This window comes from Vidua macroura, chromosome 14 (assembly GCF_024509145.1).
Source record: "Vidua macroura isolate BioBank_ID:100142 chromosome 14, ASM2450914v1, whole genome shotgun sequence".
NCBI classification, from domain to species: domain Eukaryota; kingdom Metazoa; phylum Chordata; class Aves; order Passeriformes; family Viduidae; genus Vidua; species Vidua macroura.
Window position 1 is genome coordinate 17694434 of NC_071584.1, and position 19861 is coordinate 17714294.

The 19861-nt window shown below is 40.0% G+C and overlaps 1 protein-coding gene across 1 annotated transcript in view; it reads left to right on the forward strand.

The window, feature by feature from the left end:
• The first annotated feature begins 11453 nt into the window (after positions 1 to 11453).
• The window catches only part of KLHL4 (kelch like family member 4), a 37145-nt gene continuing 28737 nt past the window's right edge, over positions 11454 to 19861 (forward strand). The window contains exon 1 of the mRNA XM_053990140.1: positions 11454 to 11875. Coding sequence (XP_053846115.1) covers positions 11454 to 11875 — 422 coding nt within the window. The remainder of the gene's footprint in view (positions 11876 to 19861) is intronic.

Genomic DNA, 19861 nt, shown 5'->3' on the forward strand with positions numbered 1-19861 from the left:
TCTGTAGCTGCACACCCTCACAGACCTGATTTGGTACAAGGAGACAAGTGAGACATCGAAACCTACCTCAAATACTTAAAAATATCAAGAAGTATCTCATTACCTTGACTTTTATGGCTGATCAAACAGAGCAAACAGTCTGTAGTTGTTGAATACAAGCTTATTTCTCTCCACCCAAAAATTTTTTCAACAACTGTGAGTAATGAAAGCTGTGCCCAAAAGTAGCCAAGAAAGCCCTTCCAGTTCTGTAACACAGCTTCAGTAACACAAAAAAAAAATCACCTGAACCTGGGTATTTCTGACAATTTAATTTACTACACAACATTTGCAAGCTGACAGCCTGTGCCATGTAATTAAGAAAGAGATGCCTGGCAAGATTTATGTGTCAGGGAGAACCCACTGGAACCTAATAGGTTTTTGACAGGATTGAAGAATTGAACAAACTCAATGACTCTACTGGTGGATCATATAATTTCCTGAGTAAGGTTTTTAAAAAAGTTTTAAAATTATGTTTATTTGCTTTAAAAAGAAGCAATTCAGGGAATTCCAAATTCAAAATGCCATTATTCCTATTAGAAAGGTTATCAATGGAAGTTTATGGATTACATAATACAAAACAGGAATTTCCACCTGGCTCTATTCATATCCCACTGCTAAATTACAAAGGTAGGAAATGTGCCTTCAGCCTAGGGGTAAATAATGTAGGGAAAACAGCAAAACTGGCTTTGAGGAAAATCAGGAAGAGAGAGAAAATGAAGAATCAAATATTAATAATAATATTAAAGCCTCGAGCTAAAGCAAAATAAAGTAAGGAAAGGCTTTAGTCATGCTATGGAATTCAGCACTGAATTCATTATAGGAACGACAGCACAACCAAGCACAGAAAAAAAAGAAGAGAGTTTAGTTTGGAGTTAAAGAAAGTGGGTCTGTTCATACAAAAGCTGTCTCTTTTGCAGGGAAATGGATGATCTATTTCAAGTACTTTAAAGCTTACTAAAGAGAACATCACGTAAGGACAATTTTGCACTGACCTGGACCATGTGCACAAGATCTTCCCATTTGCAGATTAGCTCATTAAATATTGAGATGGCAGCTCTGATCCATTTTACACCATTTTACACTGCTGGCAGTAATTTAAATAGGCTCCAACAAAAACAAAAGAAGAAAAAAATTCTAACCTTCTTTTCCATTTCACTTTTTCAAAGCGTGTTTCTTTAATCCTTGGGCTGAAATGGTTCCAAACCTGTGCCTTGCAACCCCCCTGGCAGGGCCCAGGCAGCATTTCAGGCATTTCATTCCCACCAGGCAGAGCCTGTTTGCCTGGTGACATTTTCAGGTGCCACACAAACCACGCTCAGTGGTCTGAAAAGTCTTTATTGTGTCTTTCAAAGCCACATCCCTCCCCTGAGAGGCTCAGCTGGGATGTGCCCTGCACTGCAAAACTCTCCGTGGGTGTTATGGGCTGATTCACAAAAACTGAGCTGGGCTGAGGACCAGCAGCTGTTGAGGAGCACCATTAAGATTTGCAAAGACTAGTGAAAACCTTTTATTTTGCCCCATTCCCCCTTCACATTTATGTACTGCTGACATATATCAGCATCACAGGTGAAAAATGTCCCCAAACAGCCTGAGGAAGGGGGCACAAGGCAAAGCCTCTCCTTAAATCACAGCAGCACCGAGTAAAACTGTTAGTTCCTACATGCTGAGAATTCAAATGCTGTTATTTGTTCTAAAACACACTTTTTTTCCTCTTCAGACACAGCCAGGCAAGGGGTCTGCACTGTGGCTTTCAGGACATCTCTGCTATTAAACCTTCTAACACGTGCAGCTTTTTGTGCTTTAGCCCTCAGTCCTGCAAAGCTGATTTGTGCAGCCAGATTAACGAGTCACCTACGTGCTGGCAGTGCTACAGAAAGTTTCGTGCAGTGTTAATCAAAATATTGACCAAAATAAGATATTTAAGGTAAAGCATTCTCTGCTTTTGGGCTAGGTGAAAAGGCAACTGGAATTTTGCAAGTTGTGTGAGGAAGACTATAGCTCCTGTAGTGGTATTAAAAAAGCCAGACAGAATAATCTTCTCTTGTTTGTTAAAGCTTCTTGGACTTGACCAAGTTGGTGAGAAGAAGGTTATTAAAAATCCTGATATATAAATGATGTGAATCACACCACAGATTATTGGAATTTCAGTATTGTTTCCTTTTGAAGGTAAAAGATGTGTTATTTTCCAGAGGACTGGATGTCCTGGTAATCCAGCAATGCCTTTGCTGGGTGTAAGTGAGAGGTCTGCAAGGCAGAATGATTAGACTGTCAGCCAGAAGAACAATGAGCTGTGTTCCAGCACACAGAAAGCAATTTCAGAGGGAAAAACCACCTCAGTGGAGCAGCAAGAAGCAGTTATTAAGTAAGGAGAGGCAAATAGCTTTTCTTTTCCCACTGCTTTATCCCATAACATTTTCATTAGCATGACACATAAAATTATGAAATAAAGCACTAATATAATCAACTGCTGGCAGTGATTAAAAAGCAATCTCATGTTCAAGGCTTTTCTGCATGTTTCCATGGTTAGCTGAATTGAGTATTTTAGAGCAGTGGAATTTGGGAGTTATATTTTTCCTGTAGTCACTAATTCCACATTAGCACCACCACATTTACAGGCTTGGTTCTTTAAAGACAACTGTATTTTACATGAAAACGGTGATGGCATCCAATATTCCTAAATGTTCAAGAAAGTGGTAAGCCATCAGGAACTCACTAACAAGTGTATTAGCAGTAACTTAATTTAGGAAATTAATGCCACACACTGTCAATCCAGCTGTGCCAAACAACTTAATATGTGTTCTAAGGTAAAGCTAAAGTTCTTTATAACCTCTGGTGTGCAAATTGAGACCTCAAAATGATTTGATGCAAACAGCCTTTTAAATTGACACTATCAGCCAAGAGCATCTCTCTCATTTGTGACATATGCTGAATTATATTAGCTAGATATTACCAATTTATTTCAGCAGAAGCTTAATTTCAGGAGGCTTGCTACCCTTAATTTCTCCTGAAACAGTTTCCTGGTAGTGTACTTGCAGTATGATTTAATTTATTACAGCAGAGCTGTCTTTGCTATGGAATTTCTATAGTTAATGTATGCAGCTGCCAGTATTTCCCTTAATCAAAGAGAAAAGGGCCACTTCCCTTTGCCAGGTCTCATCAGAGCACAGGCACCCAGCAGCGATGGGGATTTCTGCCCTGCATCGATTTCTGCAGATCACCAGAGCAGCTTTCAGGAAAAGGTGACATTAACATTGACATTAACACCCAACACCAGCAATTCCTGCTGCCCAGCTGGAGAGCTCCCACCTTCCAGCCACGCAGGACTTGAGCACCTGCACCCCACTCAAACACCCCAAACTGAGCTGGGAAACTGAGAATGGACTGAAAGCTTTTGTCTACAGCTTTTAACACTGGAACTGTCACGCCTACAGGAGCTCCTCTCACATCACTGGGGTTTGGGGCACCACAAATCACAGCAAAACTCGGGTACAAGACGAAGAGATAAGGAGCTGTATCAAATAAGATTGTTGGTGAAATTCTGAAAAAAATGAAACCAGCATAATCTACACTAAAAAAGAGGTGATATTCTCGATCACACCACTGTCCTAGGCCATAACTGGATTTTTCAGCCATTTTATGCTAAATAGTCAGATTTAATGTGTTGGTTTCTGTCCTTCTGTTTATCTTCAGCAGGCTGTGTATCTCTGGCCCTTTGGGAATCTGTCATTAATAGGCTTTGTCTCAGAATGTTGTATGTTACATTCAGTGATCTGTGTTTTCTGGAGGTTTCATGCATCCCTCTCTCCCTGAAATTTGTTATCACTTGCAAATATAATCACTGTGTTGTTCAGTACCATTTTATTATTAATAAATAGATATGAAGAGAAAACATATTCTATTTTCCTATCAATTCCCAGATTTCACCTTATGGTACAGTACTTACATGTACATCTCTTTCTTTCCCCAGAAAATATGAAAACACTAAAAATTCCTTACACACCAAAATAGAAATGCTGAGTCTCTCTACTCTAAAAATTGCAAACATGAAAGAACCAAAGATTTTTTTTTTTTTTTGCCTGAGAAGGATAGGACTTGAGTGTTTTAAATGTAGGTTTGTATTTTTATATTCCGGGCCAGTAGCACACAGTGAAAGTGCAGCCTCAAGGTGTTTTGGCAGCTGACAGCAGCTAGAGCCAGGCTGAACAACAATAATATTGTGATGTGGATCTGTATGGCTTTTTGTCAAAGTAAAAATTGAGTTATTGTGCGCTTTTACAGGCCACATGAGCAAAGGAGTGGTGTCAGGATGCTGGAGACAGGTTGCTGACAAGGATATTGGTTCACAGCACTTTTTCAGATGAGCTTTGACTATGATGCTTTTGAACATATGATTTTAAAAATTATTCTGTCCCCTGCATTCTTATGGAATCACAAAAGAGAGATAAACCTCTGGGAAAATTGGTAGGAAAAATGATGACAGCTGGGAGGGAAAGTAAAGGTTGATGGATTATTATGTTACCAAACCCCAGCAGTAAAGAGCCTCTGCTTGTAAGAAATGACACTGTTCCCTTGCTGCTGTAGAGGCAAGGCAGCTGCTGTTCCAGAATTCCTCTTTGCACCCTTGCAGAGACAAAAACCCAGCTGGTGGGAGCTGGGTTGTGTGCCTGAGCTCCAATCAACGTGTGCACCTTGAGTCACAGAAGCCATTAGGGAGAAAGACACCAAACAATTGTCTCAGACCTCTCCAAAACCTGCCCCAGGCTGCTCATTTTCCCAGGAATAATGGAAGAGCTCTCCAACTCCTGAAACCAGGCATTCAGGAGAGATGCAGGACTACATATTTTAAGAGGCTTTATTGGCATACAGCACCTTTCACGAACCTCAGAACACATTTGTGGGATTAAAACCTAAATGCTCCTAAGAACCATTACATTCTACAGTGCACAGAAATACAGCTGCCTCCAGGATTCCCCTCTCCTGCAATTAAAGGTGCCATTTATTACTTTTTAGGAGACAACGAACAAGAGTCACATTAAAAAAAACTTCCCAGAGCAGACTGACCTTGGGCATAAGTCCTTGTTCTGCCAAGGCTTTCAGATGGCAAATGACACAGAGCTGTACTGACAAGTGTCAGCTCCACATACTGGGCTTTGTTGAAGGTACGCCAGATCCTTTCCATGCTCCTTCATACCCAACAGTAATCACTGGGGGTTAAAGAGGGGTTATTGGTATCACTGAGTGTGCAGAAAATTCAAGTATTTTCTACAAGAACCTGACTACCACGATCCTTTTACATTTATGGAATATAAGCCATCATATGCTTGTTTGATCCGTTTCATGTAATAAATGCAAGTTGCAGCTACAGTTCTACTACTTACTGGTAGTTACTAGTAATTTACTACTGGTTACTAGGTAAGGAGCAGTCACCTTTAATAAATACTGCCAGGTTTGCACAACCCTGCCCCACCAGCATGAGATAGATGTTGGTAAACTGAAGAGAGTTCACAGGAATAAAACTCAGTACAAAGAATTCTTATACATCTTTGCATCCATCCACATTTTTTCCATTCTTTTATATCTTGTTCTTGACCTGTGACAGGGGTTTGAAGTCAGGAGCTTGAGCTTTATTTTTGCTGCATTGGTGGCATCACTTTCAGGCCCTTGTCCATGGGAGACCCTTCTGGACATTTGCTATTTCTTATTTCACTCCAATATTCTGGTTCCATTTTGAGGATGACAACACTGCCACTGTTTATCAAGATCTTAATCAGACTTACTCATACCAGGCTCATGTCTCACATGCTTTTTCCTTGGATCTTGCTGGAATGCTGTGATTTTTTTTTCTAATTTTGGCACAGGGCTTTGTAGGTGGGTTGCAATCTGTAGGACAGTTCCCAGTTATTTGAGGAAGCAATTGCGTTTAAATGTGTCAACACCTCCCCTAAAGTGGATCATCTCTCCTGCCTCCTTTAGTGGGGAGCTTGGGAAGTCACTGATTTTCTTAAACTGATTTGTGGCTGTGATATTCAAAGTTTTCTTTGAAAAGAAAGCAGATTTTAATTAGAGCTATTTGTTTTGGGTTTTGTCCTGTTCCCTTCCCCTTAGCTCAGACTCCTGCAATGCTGCTGCTGTGCTATGCAGATGTTTCCTGGCCTATCTCTTGCACAAAGGATGGACTAATGGGAGTCCTTTTTAGCATTATTTTTCAAAACAGGGTAATAAAAAGATTGAGCTCCTTGTTCTCTGTATCTGGCCTGCAGTGGAAGGGCACGGGCTGAGCACACAAGGCGTGCAGACCCTGTGGAACACAGCTTGGGCACAGAGGGAGCAGTTTTTAAATAGGGCTTGGTTCAGTTAGCAACAATCTGTGCACATGTGAATCTTATTATCCTGTTCCCCCCAGTGCAAACTCTGCAGCGTAAACAATATTGATATGAGTAATTAACTTGACTTTCTAAATAATGCACTATCATAATAGACAAAAAATGTCTCCAAAAAGATGAGAAAGCATTCTTCACTTTTTGTGCTTTTTGATTGTCTCATTCAGCCTATGCAGATTTCCCCCTATTTGACTCAGTTACCTGGCATTGAAGAACTCTGCTCCAAAGCTATCCTTGGCTCTGATAAAAAATTCAATTTTTTTTTTATGGTCTGTCTCATAGCCAGCAAAGAACTACTTTATCAGCTCTTGCTACCAACCTAGTCCTTGCAATACTCCTGGCTTCAGACTCCACAAGTGGTATTTTTTGGGATTATTTTACAAAAAAGGTGGATGATTCCTCTTTTTACAGACATATATTCTTCTAACAGTCTCTCCATACATGCACTGTACTACCAGGCTCAGGGCAAAAAGAAGAAGAAAAAAACATAATTTTCTATGTCTCTATTGAGAAGAGAATAAACATTACATAACTGCATGGATATATTCCACTTTCTTCAATTTTCAAAGAAATTACTGAGTTATTAACTGAAAAATGCAGACATTTTGAAATACATAACAAAACTCCTTTCTCTTGGGTGCTTTGGTGGCAGACGAACTTGGGAGGCAGCTGTAGCTAAATGTCATTTTTGAAGCCTATTTAAAACATGATTTGTGACAAAATTATCAATTTCTTCTTATAGGTTGATTTTGACCAAAGTACTTTTATAATTTCCTAAATAAGCGGTGCATCAGGTGTTCACACATGTAATCTTAAAATGATTACCAAAACCTAGTTAGGCTCTTAATGCATATCACTGCAATTACCTGCAAGTTCAACATGTTTATACAAAGCTTTTCAAGTCATTCCCATTTTCCTGCTGGCTGCCAGTCTACCATCAAATTTCATGTATTTTCCTAATGGCAGCAAAGACCTTTCTCCAAGTCTTGTATGCATTGGATGGGATGGAAGGTTTTTTTGCGGATAAAGACTTCTTTTTTCCTCAAAGTCCTGGCAAGCCTGCCCTGGGATGAGCAGCTGGCCACGCTCCACCCTGCAGGCAGTGATGCTTTGCTGCAGGACTGCAGGGGAGATTTCTGCAGATGTGTTTGCTCCCCACAGCTGGCAAACTCATGAATTTTCTTTGGCTCCAGCGCAGCCATGAGACAAAGATATCAAAGAGTCCCTGGCACGTCACACAGGCACAGAACAGCTCAGGAGGGACCTCTGGAGCTCATCCAGCCTGATCTCCCACTCAAAGCAAGGCCAGTTAGAGCAGTGACACAGATCCACTCGGGACCACAGAATCCCCACCCTGCTTTGGGTTGGAGGGACCTCAAAGCCCATCCAGTGCCACCCCTGCCATGGCAGGGACACCTTCCACTGTCCCAGGCTGCTCCAAGCCCCGTCCAGCCTGGCCTTGGGCACTGCCAGGGATCCAGGGGCAGCCACAGCTTCTCTGGGCACCTGTGCCAGGATCTCCCCACCCTCAGTGGGTCTCACTTTTCTTGAGGAAGGGGAGGCCACAGCCTCTCTTGGCAGCCTCCTCCCACCTCCCTGATCACCCTCACAGGTTGAAAGTTTTCCTTATATCTCCTCAGCTTTTGCCATGGCCCAGCACATGCCTGCTGTCCATGGCTCCTCTGGAACAGCCTGATTCTGTCTCTGCTCTCCCATCAGGTACCTGAAGGCAGCACGAAAATGCCTCTGAGCCTTTTCTTCATAAGGTTGAACAAATCCTGCTGCAGCTGCCTCCCCTCATCCATCATATGCTCCAGCTGCCTGACCCTCTTGGTGGCCCTGGCTGGACCTGCTGTGGTCCCAGAAAATCCTGTTCTTTGGAGATTTCCAGCCATGAGGGCAAAAAGAATAATGCTGTTACATGGTTATTCATCTAAATGAGACCAAAGGCCTTAAATTAGGGCTAGTAATAAGAGAAAAATCTTATATCTTGTCTCTTTTCTCATTTAGAAGGTTGAATCCAGTCAGAGATACACCTAAAAGTATGTGAGAAATTCAGAAAGAAATCACCCAGAAGTAAACACTTATTGCATTCAGGTTGAAGAGATCTAATTTTCTGACTAGAAGATAAATGTAAATGGTGAAAAGCAGGTACATGGCATAAAGCTCCTCCCGGGTTATACATATATATGCCACACTTCCAATAATTTCTGGCCTGAAATTTCAGGTTATCACATCACTTATGTTGACCTGGTACAGCACACTGAAATTTTAGCCAGACCACTAACAAGCTCTGTAAAAAAATAATCTCCTTATGCCCCACCTGAAACATATCCTGTGCTGACTCAAGCTAACTTTCTCAGCAAGATGGTCTCTTCAGCAAATGTCCAGTTTGACTATTTTAATTTTAGCTAAATTCACTGCATCTGCTAAAAGCTGTACTGAGTTAGCAGGAACAGGAGTAACTCACGAGCAGAAGTGCTGCTTGTACATTCCCCAGTAAAGGGCAAGGAATATGCTTTTGATGGTATCTCAGAGCAAAGGATGACTTCAGCAAAAGAGATTTAAGAGAAGAAAACCGACAGAAGCTTTGTGACATGGTGGAAAAATATGGATTAAATGCATCAGAGCTGTTGCTAAGAGGAGCTGACAGAGCTGCTGAGATAGCTCAATGACCTGATTAAAGAGTAGTGAGAAACTGTGTTCTCTGTCCACCTCTACAAGATTTCATCATAAATTATTTCATTAACTTGGTATGTAGGGACTCCCTCCCTAAAATAGATGTCAAATTGCCATGTAGGCAATCCTCAGGAATACACAGAGATACCACTGAGTCTCATTACTTGTGTGAAATTAAAAAGAAAAACATCCTTAGGTGTGCAGGCTGAAACTGAGAAGTCAAGAAACATTATATTGAATATTATATACTTGTAATGCAAGAAAAAATGCCTGAAACACTTGGGTCTTCAGAAAGTTTTAGATTGCTGTAAAAGGTCATCATTAAAGTGCAAAAACATCTTAAATTGACTTTGGGATATACAATAATCTCTCTTGCTCAATGCCCAGCCTTTTCACTGATCCACTCAGTGTCTATAAATCTTTTAATATCCTTGAAGTTTGGCAGCAGCTTCTTTACTAACTCATATCCTCAACAAGCTTGACTTGAACCCCCTTATTAAAGCATTTTAAAGTCTTTATACACCTTCTTCTTAACACGACTTATTAGAAGCTGAATAAGTTTTCTAGCTTCTCTCTATTCCTAGAACACCTCAAAGGAAATCTTGTTAATGTACATTTAATTGCACCAGCTCAGCCCCAATGTTCTCTATAGCAACAAATATGCATTGGCTACGTCTGACAAATCTTCCCTCAGCTCCTTCCTTTCTGCCTTTTATGGCCAAGCTTTCACACAGGTTTTCTTTTGTACAAAGTCTTTCCCTCTGTGGATCTAGATAGGAAAAGATCTTTCAATTATTTTGATGAGTTCTTCACTCATCCTGTAATTTCTCTCACATGCATCCAGCCCATGATGCTGCATATCCTTTGCTTGAATACCATGAATAGGACAGGGGCAGGAGAGCCCAGCATAAAACCTGGCAATTCCTTACTCCTATCCTCTCATTTTGCTTTTTCTTCTTCTTTTGGTTTTTTTAGACTCTTCACATGTCCTTGCTTATATTATATGCAGTCCAAAAGAATAAAAAGCAGATTTTATTTGAACGGTCAATGCCCCATCATAGAATTTAGGTAAAAAAAAAAAAAGAAGAAAAACTCACAGAAAAGACAGAGAAAAAGGAAATTAATGTCAGAAGGTCTGAGAGGAGAGGTGTGTTAGAGAGGGAATCGTGTTCTACTGACTTTGTGTTACAGCTTTTGCTATTTCTGTACACTGCTTACAGTTGGATAGACCATCAGCAGCCAACCTGGGAGAATATAACATTAAAAAAAAAATCCAGTCCATTCATTTCTTTTCAATTTGCACATGAAAACATTCTGTGTACATTATTTCAAACCACACGGGGAACAGTTCTCACAGCCCTGCCTGGTAACCAAGGGATGGGAATGACAACCTCTCCCCTATTAAATTTGCTGAAAACGCGTTACAGCGCACGCCATCAAAAGAAAGAAAAGAAAGGTGTTTTCAAAAAGAAACCCCACGAGTGCTTCACTGTCCGTGAGAAAACAAGAGCAGGATGGGAAAGGCTGTTTACACAGGCACTTAGCCAGGAAACTGTGCTTTCCACAGACCCAGTCATTCCGGGAGCACATCTCCGATTTTTCCTGAGCTCCCTCCCTCTCTTCTCCTAGCCCTGCAGTTATATGGAGAAATCCATCCGTAGGTGAGCAAACACAGCCAGTCCTGCACACCATGCATTCAAACGCTGCCTCTCCTTTAGGTAAGTGCTACCACACCGAGGCCATTTGTAGGAATTTTACACAGCAAGACAAACAAATGCAGACCCTTAAGGAGACGCGGGAGCTGCGGGAGAGTTTCGCGGCGAATCGCCAACAAAAACCCGCCTGAAAGCATCCTCTCTAAATCTCCCGTGAAAAGCAGCATTGCTAATCAGCAGGCTTGATGGAGAGCGCCGTGAGATAGATAGAAAGTCTTGTCACTTTATTTGTGCATGCTTCCCTGCATCTTAAGTTGCAGCTCGGGCTCCCTGAGGATCATGTGAGGCTGGGTTATATATTGGGAGCCGCGCTATAGAGCTGGGAGTGTGTAAGCCTGGCAGCTGGGGAGTGTTATGGTTGCTGCTTTCCTGTGCTAAGCTGATTTACTTGTTTAAGGTCTGACCTCATCATCCTGTCAGTATGGATTCCCACCTATACAGTTAACAGCAGCTCAGCATCGCTCGCGGTGCATTAATCAGGAGAGAGAGGGAGAGAGCTACCGGTATTTGTTCTTCTGTTGCCTTTTCTTAAGAAGAGGAGTTGAAACAGAAGAGATAACAAAGAATCCATTTCCTTCCTGAAAGAATAGGCTTTTGTCTTTTTTTTTTTTTTTTTTTTTTCTTCCTCTCTGAAAAAACCATGTCAGTCTCTGGAAAGAAAGAGTTTGACGTGAAGCAGATCCTGAGGCTCCGCTGGAGGTGGTTCAGCCACCCCTCGCAGGGCTCCGCCGGCTCCGGGGGCTGCCATCAGCAGGAAGGGTACGAGCACAGAGGCACTCCGGTGCAGAACAGGTTGAAGAGCCACTCTCGGGACAGAAATGGGCTGAAGAAGAACAGCAGCCCTGTCCACCACAACATCCTGGCCCCCGTGCCGGGGCCGACGCCGGTGCACCACCGCTCCATCCACAGCTGGCACCAGCAGAACCTCATCGAGCAGCTGCGCTCCAGCGAGGAGACCCCCAAAGCCAGCACGGAGGAAAACTCTGGCAAAGAAGATTCAAGTAAAACCACACAGGAGCTGCAGATGATCACAGAACAAAATGCAGATGAATCTGCAGAGAGGTAGGAGTTTTAAACTCTGCACTTGGAAAGCCAGACTTGTTTCCAAGTTATTCCCTAAAACTGTCTTTGTTTTTAGCCAGAGTTCCTTACTGCATTAATCTCACTTTATATCTGTGCACACCCACACTCAGAGGAGAAGGAACACTTCTGCACCAGAAAAATCAACAGAAACATTGTCATGAAATTTTGATCTTTGCTTAAGGTACATCATTCCATAACTCTTCCATATGCATACAATCTGCCAGTTTGTCAAATTTGCTCTATCAACATTCACAGCATATCAATTTCTTCTCTTGATTTATTGTGTGTGAGTGCAATGAAAAAAGGAGCCTCCTGACATCCTGTCCTCATTCTGACTTTATCAATGGGTGCAACTTTGACAAATGGGAGCTGCTGGAGGTGCATGGGCTCTGTGGTTGCCATTGATCTCTCACATTTCTCACTCATTTTCTTTTACTGTCTTCCTGGCAAGTAAAATTAACCTTCAACTAAGTGGAAAGGAAGCATCATTCTTTGCTTTTTTGAAGGTTTGTTTGAAATCCCAGTACTTTCACAGCTTATTTAGTAGGCTAAGACAAATGTTTTCTGCAAGGTCAGGTGAAAAAACATTACAGCTATGAGACCTTAAAGGTGTAAGCACAAAGGAAGAGCTATTTTAAAGTTGTGAATAACAAAGAATACAATGTTAATACCACTTATTTAATTAAGGCTTTTTATGTTTTCTTTTTCAAAACTTATGTCAGTATTTTTAGCTTATCCAGCAACATTTTTACCCCACATTTCCCTATACTGGATTCAAATCAAACATTTATCATATTATTATTTTCACCATTTGATGAGATTACTATCAGTCTTTGGACTGATAGTAATAATAATTTAAACATATTACATTGCATTTAAATACAAATTTATCTCACTTGAAGTTACAATTCTCTCAGTAAAAAACAAGCTGACAGCTTGCATATTTTTAGCAGTTATTATTTTTCAAGTTGTGCATCTGCTGTGGGGAACATCTGCAGATGGAAGAGCAAAGACTGCATTCCAAAATGTCACTTGGAAAGCAGTCCCAGTAGTCAATAGGTACCAGATAAAATCATGACAGAATAAAAGCACTGAGGAAGGACTGTGGGAGTTCTGTGTGTTTCCAAGGGCACTGGTTTGGAATGGGGAAGCAGCAGACCCTTAGTGCTACATTTCAAATGATAGTACAAATTTCCTGAAAAAAAGAGATTATTTCAGACACACTTTAGAAGGGAAACTGATTTAATTTGAACAAAAATAAGGAGCACTTCTTCATCTAAATAAGATTCTATACCATGTGAAGAAGGAGGTAAAAAAAAGCCAGATCAGTTCAGTTTGGGAGGTAATAAACCACTGCCTTCTAAAATAACAAGTGACATTTTCTCCAGCTATATATAAAGTTTCTGCTAAGACCTCCTGAAGTTTTGTACCTTCATATCCATTCCAATTTAAGTTCTGCTCTTGAGTTGTTTGAAGTTGCAGATTTTAGGATAGTTTTGGAACTGCACATATAATATATTCTTATAGTCAAATAAGTGGATTTCTTTAAGATTTCAGTAAAAGCCATCATTGCATGTTGTAGATTAAAATCTATTTTAACATACATCTTAAAAAGCAGAATTGGTAATCAATTATTTATAAAGTGATTCATGGCTATGAGTTTCTCTATAATTAAAATTTATTTCAAGAAAATAAAACTGATCATTAAGGACAACATAGCTCAAATTTCTTAAATATGTATCAACAGAAATCATTAAGTAAAACACTGTTCCCTTCCCCTACAGCATCCAGCACAGGCAACACATTAATGAATACATTAATTGGTTGGGTAGAAATGAGATTCTGAGAAGAAATAAGGAGAAGCAGCCTTATACCTACATCTACCTAAGTCTAGGATGTAGATATCGATATCTGGACATATTTTCATCACTTCAAAAAAATGTCTCATCTCTGAAATCGTGCCTTTACATCATTCCAGGTCTCCTTTTCCTTTAGAAGTTCCAGATAGTCCCAATCAATGTAATCAATGGGCTCTGCTGGTGATTAACACGTAAAAATCAGGTTTTTTTGCAGGATCCCCAGAGCCCTGTTCTCACACTGCCAAAGTGTGGACAGCAGGAGCTGTGCAGGTATTGCAGCTAAATCCCACATCCACACCTGAGGTCACCAAAGACAAATTTGCCTTTTAGACCACAAAAGCACTGTACCTTCAAAGCAGCTCTCTCTCAACCAGTGGCTTTTCCTCTGCCTGGAGAAGTCCCATTTTTAGGTGGATCTAAAGCAGGACTCTGCTGAGTGTCACATGGACATCCTAAATAGTAGAAAAGGAAAGAGAATCTGGCCAATACCTCAATCCTGAGCAGAATATAAAAGCAGTTTCTACTAAGAGTTTAATGCTTCCCATGGAAAAATTTGGAAGTGTAAACACAGTATTCTGAATTTCTTCAGAAAAATGTGAGCTGTCTTTCTCTCAAACCTCAGGAGTGAATGTTGTCAGTGATGGACAGAGAGCACCCTGGGGTTTGATGAAATAAGGGTTGGTTGTTGAGGAGGAAAGTTAAATGATAAAGTTCCAAACAGCAGTTCCATTTGGAATACATGATCATCAATATACTTATTTCTGCTTTCTTCAACCCATTTTGGTATTCCTGTCCCAAAATTAAATAGTGAAAGACTTAAAGAAACCCTTCTGGTCCATGGGCTTGCTCCTGAATCATATCCCATGACAAGTGACAAAGTAAATGAGGCTCAAGTGATTAAAACTCATTAGTTTTGTCCTAATCATAACCAGTTAATGTGTGGACAACCAATACATTTGGAGCCACAAATAACTGGTTTATTGGCACAAGGGTAAGGAAAGCCCCTCAGCATCCTGGGGACTGTCTGGTCCAGTGCTGCTCAGGGAACCTGCTCAAACAGCTTCCAGGAGCATCTGCAATGATGGGCCTTGACCTGCTGCTCTGAGATCCTTATGGAAGTTACATCTGTAGTTTGGGAAAAAGATAAACAGCAGACAACTTTATTTACTGACCTCATCTGATTCTCACACATCTGCTCTTTGAATGAGGACTGGGATCTCTGCACGGGTGAAAAAGAGAGAAACCAGCTAAAGTCTGCATAGCCACCAAGTTATTTTATTTGTAGAGTGCATTTCCCAGTGTGGCATTTTCTGATATTACTGGGGGTGATCAGCAAGCTAAACCTGTGGAATGTGGCCATCCAAGGAAGGCCAAACACCTTCAGAGATTTCAGGTTTGGCTTAAAGAGGGAGCTGAAGTGAGCTCTGCCAGAGCCCATGGGAAATAACCCGTGGGTGGTTCAGCAGGCAGGGCTGGGGGAGCTGAGCACTTGAGCTGTTCTGATCCATCTGACATCTCTGATCTATCTGACATCTCTGATCTATCCTGCTGGAATCTGGTGAGGTTCAGGCTCCTCTGCCAGGGGGACCAGGAAGAATTTCCATGTCTTTCAAAGAAAGCAGTGTGGCAGTGATCCAGAGACAGCAGCACACACTGGGAGGGTTTGATTGTTAGATCTTGACAGTCAGCAGAAACTTTGTGTGCACCCCATGAACACACGTGTGCACACACAGGCTGACAGAGCACTGAAGCCTCCTAAAAAGAAGAATTTTGATATTGAATTACTTTAATTAGTTCCCTTAATAATTTCTGGGCCCACAGATATTGACTTCTCCTTGAGAGCACTGTGCCCAGCATTTATTAACATTCTGCCACATTACCACATCCATTCCTGTATGTCTGGCAGGTTTGTGATTCCACAAGTGTGCTATTGCAGACCATGTGTGCTGGTTAGGTATTTCCTAACTGCCCAAGGGCACTAAGATTTCAATAGTAAATGTAGCATCCATTCATAATTTTTCTCTTCTGCATCTTTTTTTCTAATTATGTGGCTGAAAAATTGCCGACAAACTCTAGCTTGGGACAAATTCTAGGACAAATGTTTTCTAATTTCCCACATGAGACAAAATATATTTCTAACTAATTTTAATAGTATCTTTTGATGTCATAATCCAAACAGCCATTACTGATGCAAATGGAAACAGATACTTGGGAGGTACATCCTCCCAAAGGCAATCATTTTCTGTGGTGGTTATTTTTGATGTACAGCTGTTCTTATAGTTCATGCTAAAACTTGAAAATTCACTTTTTTTTGTTTTTGGCAGACATGTGGAAATAACTATCAGACTATTTTCTTCACTGTCTCTGACATACATGTAAACACACACATGTGTACGTGACTATTTCAGATGTTGTCTCCTATCTGAGCGTTTTCCCTCGAGTTCTGTTTTAGCTCCAGTAGCAGGTGATAGCCGTGGCTCCCACTCCAGTGTGAAATAAAGAAAAAGTAAACAGGTGACAATTTTCCTGGTGAAAATGAAAGATATTAATTATTCTGTGAAACCACTGGTCAAACCAGATTGAGAGGGCTTTGTGGCACTGCGAGTGAAGTTCTGGGTACCCAAATGAACAGTGGAGCACAGGAATGACTGATCATGCATCCCAAGGCAGCAGTGAAAGGGAGGACTGAGATGTGCCCTGTGCAGAGAAGGTGATAAAGGGGGGAACATCACCACACTGCTTCCCTGTTGTGCTAAGAATCCAGTTCCACGAGCAATCTCTGATGCCCAAGGCAAAGTTTAGAAATGACAATTCCTAATCTTACATCACGGCAGCCTTTATTTTTTAAAACACAACTACTCCAATTTTATTTTCACTGAACCTCCAGCATTTTGAAAGAAAACTTTCAAAAAAATCTTAAATTTAACAAATAAGTATTTTAGAAGCGCGATAAAGAATGCTGGACATGTAGTCAGACAACATTTCAATCCTTCTGTGAAAAAGCTGGACCAGCTAGGTTTAGGTGCTTCCTTGCTTGTCTACAGTACAATTCGAGCTAATTAATGCCTTGGTGTATATATATATATATATATATATATACACCCATATAGATATATAGTATAGTATATAGTATATAGTATATAGTATATAGTATATAGTAAATAGTATATAGTATATAGTATATAGTATATAGTATATAGTATACAGTATATCATATATAGTATATAATATATGTATATATACACATATATACATACATATATACATACATATATATTTACACACATATATACACACATTTTTATAAATATACACACACACACACATTGTATAATATATATATATCTTTCTCCTTATTCTAATTTGCCACACTTTCCTTCTTGACACCCTTTGCTTATGTTTGGAAATTGCTGCAAGTCTAAAGAGCTGCAATTCTTGCACTCTGGTCCCAGAATTGCTGTCCTGCCAGCTCTGAGATTTCACTGCTGTCCTGCCTGACTCCAGCAGCTCTGTCTGGACGTGCAGCTCTGTGGGCAGACCTGGATGTGTTCCTGTTGGAGTCTGGCAGTTCTAGTGAAGAGCTGGATTCCTTCTGTGTCATCCTGACTCAAATCTGTTTGAATGTCCTCAGCAGTTGTTTTTCTTTTACCAGCAATGTGGTGCTGTTGCTCATGACTGCCTTGTGATTCATGTGAAACTCCTGCCTCTGTACCAGAGACCTGTTCCCAAGCCATCTGTACATTTTTTGCAGTTATTTGTTCCTAAAACCAGTACTTTGCACAAATAAATTCCATCTTGTGTTTATCAGATCATGTCCCCAGTTGGCTGAGCAATTCAGTTCTGATTTTATAACCCTGATTTAGTGATTTAATATTCAGTTCTGGTCTAATACCCCACCATACATGCAGCTCTTCTCAGCTTGATCTCCAATTGCAATATATAATACCAAAGATTTATCTTTATTTTTTCAATTAATTTAGAAAATTTATGAGAAGTTACAGAGGAACTTCAGTGCTAAGCTCCTTAGGAACCCAGTTTGATTTACCTTCCTATTTGTCAGTGAACCATTGATAATGTAATAGCCTGATTTCAAACCAGTTTGACACTTGTTCCAAAATGGGTTACTCCAGACAGTCCTTGAGGCTGAACTTTGCACTGTCTGACATAACACACTGAAAAATAATATTCTTATGTTCAAGGTATACATGACAACTCTTTTTTTTCTGTTCTCCATAATTTCTAGTAAAAGCTGTTAATGAGGCACTTCAGTTTACTTTGACATGTTATTCTTGGCAAATTCTTGCTGACTTAAGTTTTATTTCTAAGTGCTTAGAAATAACAATTATATGAATTTTACACTGTGTAATTTGGCAAGAAGTAGCAACAAGGAAAAGAAATTATGTTTGTGTCTTGTGGAGAATTTTTCAGTTTCTATAGCATTTATAACAATTTAATATCAATTCCAGCAGTAAGTTTAAAAAAAAAAAAGATTTTCTGCAAGCCTGCAATGGATAACCAAAATGCTCCCTTGTTACCTCAGGGACAAGCAGAAACTAATTTTCTTCTAACAATGACCTTTAGCTAAAGGTCAAAATATGAGTTTGAAACTGGATTGTTTAAGATGTTGGTAGCTGATTTGAGAGGGGTCAGAAGTGACAGCATTTTATGGAAATTCACTCACAACTGGTTGAAATAGGGTAGCTGGGGGTAACCAAGAAAATTTGATATCTAATATTTGCTAAGTGTGGAAAATCTATATAGTTATAGGAAGTGGTATCTGATGCAGGATTTAAATCGAAGAGGAAAATCAACTTTTTTTTCTGGCAGCTGATAATTCAAAAAGAGGAAAAGGCCTTTTGAGGCCAAGTGCAAATGCACTGAACAGTGACCAATGAATTAATTCTGACTAAACAAATGCTGTGACCTCATACAGGAGCTCTTGGTACAGAAATTAGAATCACCATGTCTCAAAGGCATCCTTGGGATGTATTCCTACTCTCACCTTCTATTATGACATCTTCTGAAGAGCTTGAAAAGAAAAAAAATGGGGTATTGAAATGGGTTGAAACAGTTATTAAAGATGAAAGGAATTAGTAGAATTGCATTTTGAATTTAATTTTATATTCACCCCGTGGAAGGACTGCATATTTATTAAAAATATTTTTTTTCCATAGCTAGATAAGTAGACTCATGGGAAAATTTAAGCTGAAAAGGGGCTCTGGATGTCATCAAGTCTAACCTTGTCTACCCACCAAGAAGTCTATAATGAGAAATAATCTGACTTACGAGAAAACACATAATATCTTACAGGCCTACACTTAACAAGCCTAGCTTTCAAAGATGAATTATTACAGGCAAGGGAAAAAACTACCATTTAATAGTAATTTAACAATCTAGGACAATTCCAGTCATTTCAAAACAATTTTTTTATGATTCAATTATCTGCTCATTTTCACTCCACAGAGCTCGCTCTCAGCAAAGACAGCTGTTAAATGGCTTTTTAAAGAGTTATTACTGTTCTAAAAATCACTTCTTAATGTCTTCAGAAAAAGTTAAGGAGATGATTAAACACATGTGCCCAGTGCAGAGCAGTTTTTACAGACCCACTGAGATTATGCAACTGAAAGATCAACAAGAAATGAGATGGTTGGTGAAATATTCTGGGGAAAGGGGAAGAAGGTTTTGCTTTGTTTCAAAGTTAGAGCCAGGCAGGATCCTAACAGAAAGAAACTATTTATTTTCTACCTTGGTTTGTGGCTGAATTGTTTACTTTGGAATATTGTACTGAGGAGAACTACTAAAATCCTACACATTTAAAAAATAAAGAGATTTGTTCGTTATAATCAAGCAGCTAAATTTGCCCAATTAACTAGACCAGTTTGGTTTAGCTCCTTTCATTCTGCTAGAATAAAATAATTCTCTAATGTATTCAGAGAATGATTATATCAGGCAAATAATAAGACTGTGGCTTACTTCTTGTGCACCTGTTGGTGTGCAGGGTAAAAGAATTAAAAAATGAAGCTGAAGTACTGTTGGGATTCACAGAAAGAGCTGAAGATAAGTGTAGGATACAAACATAAAGAAAATAATCTTTAAAACAAAGTTA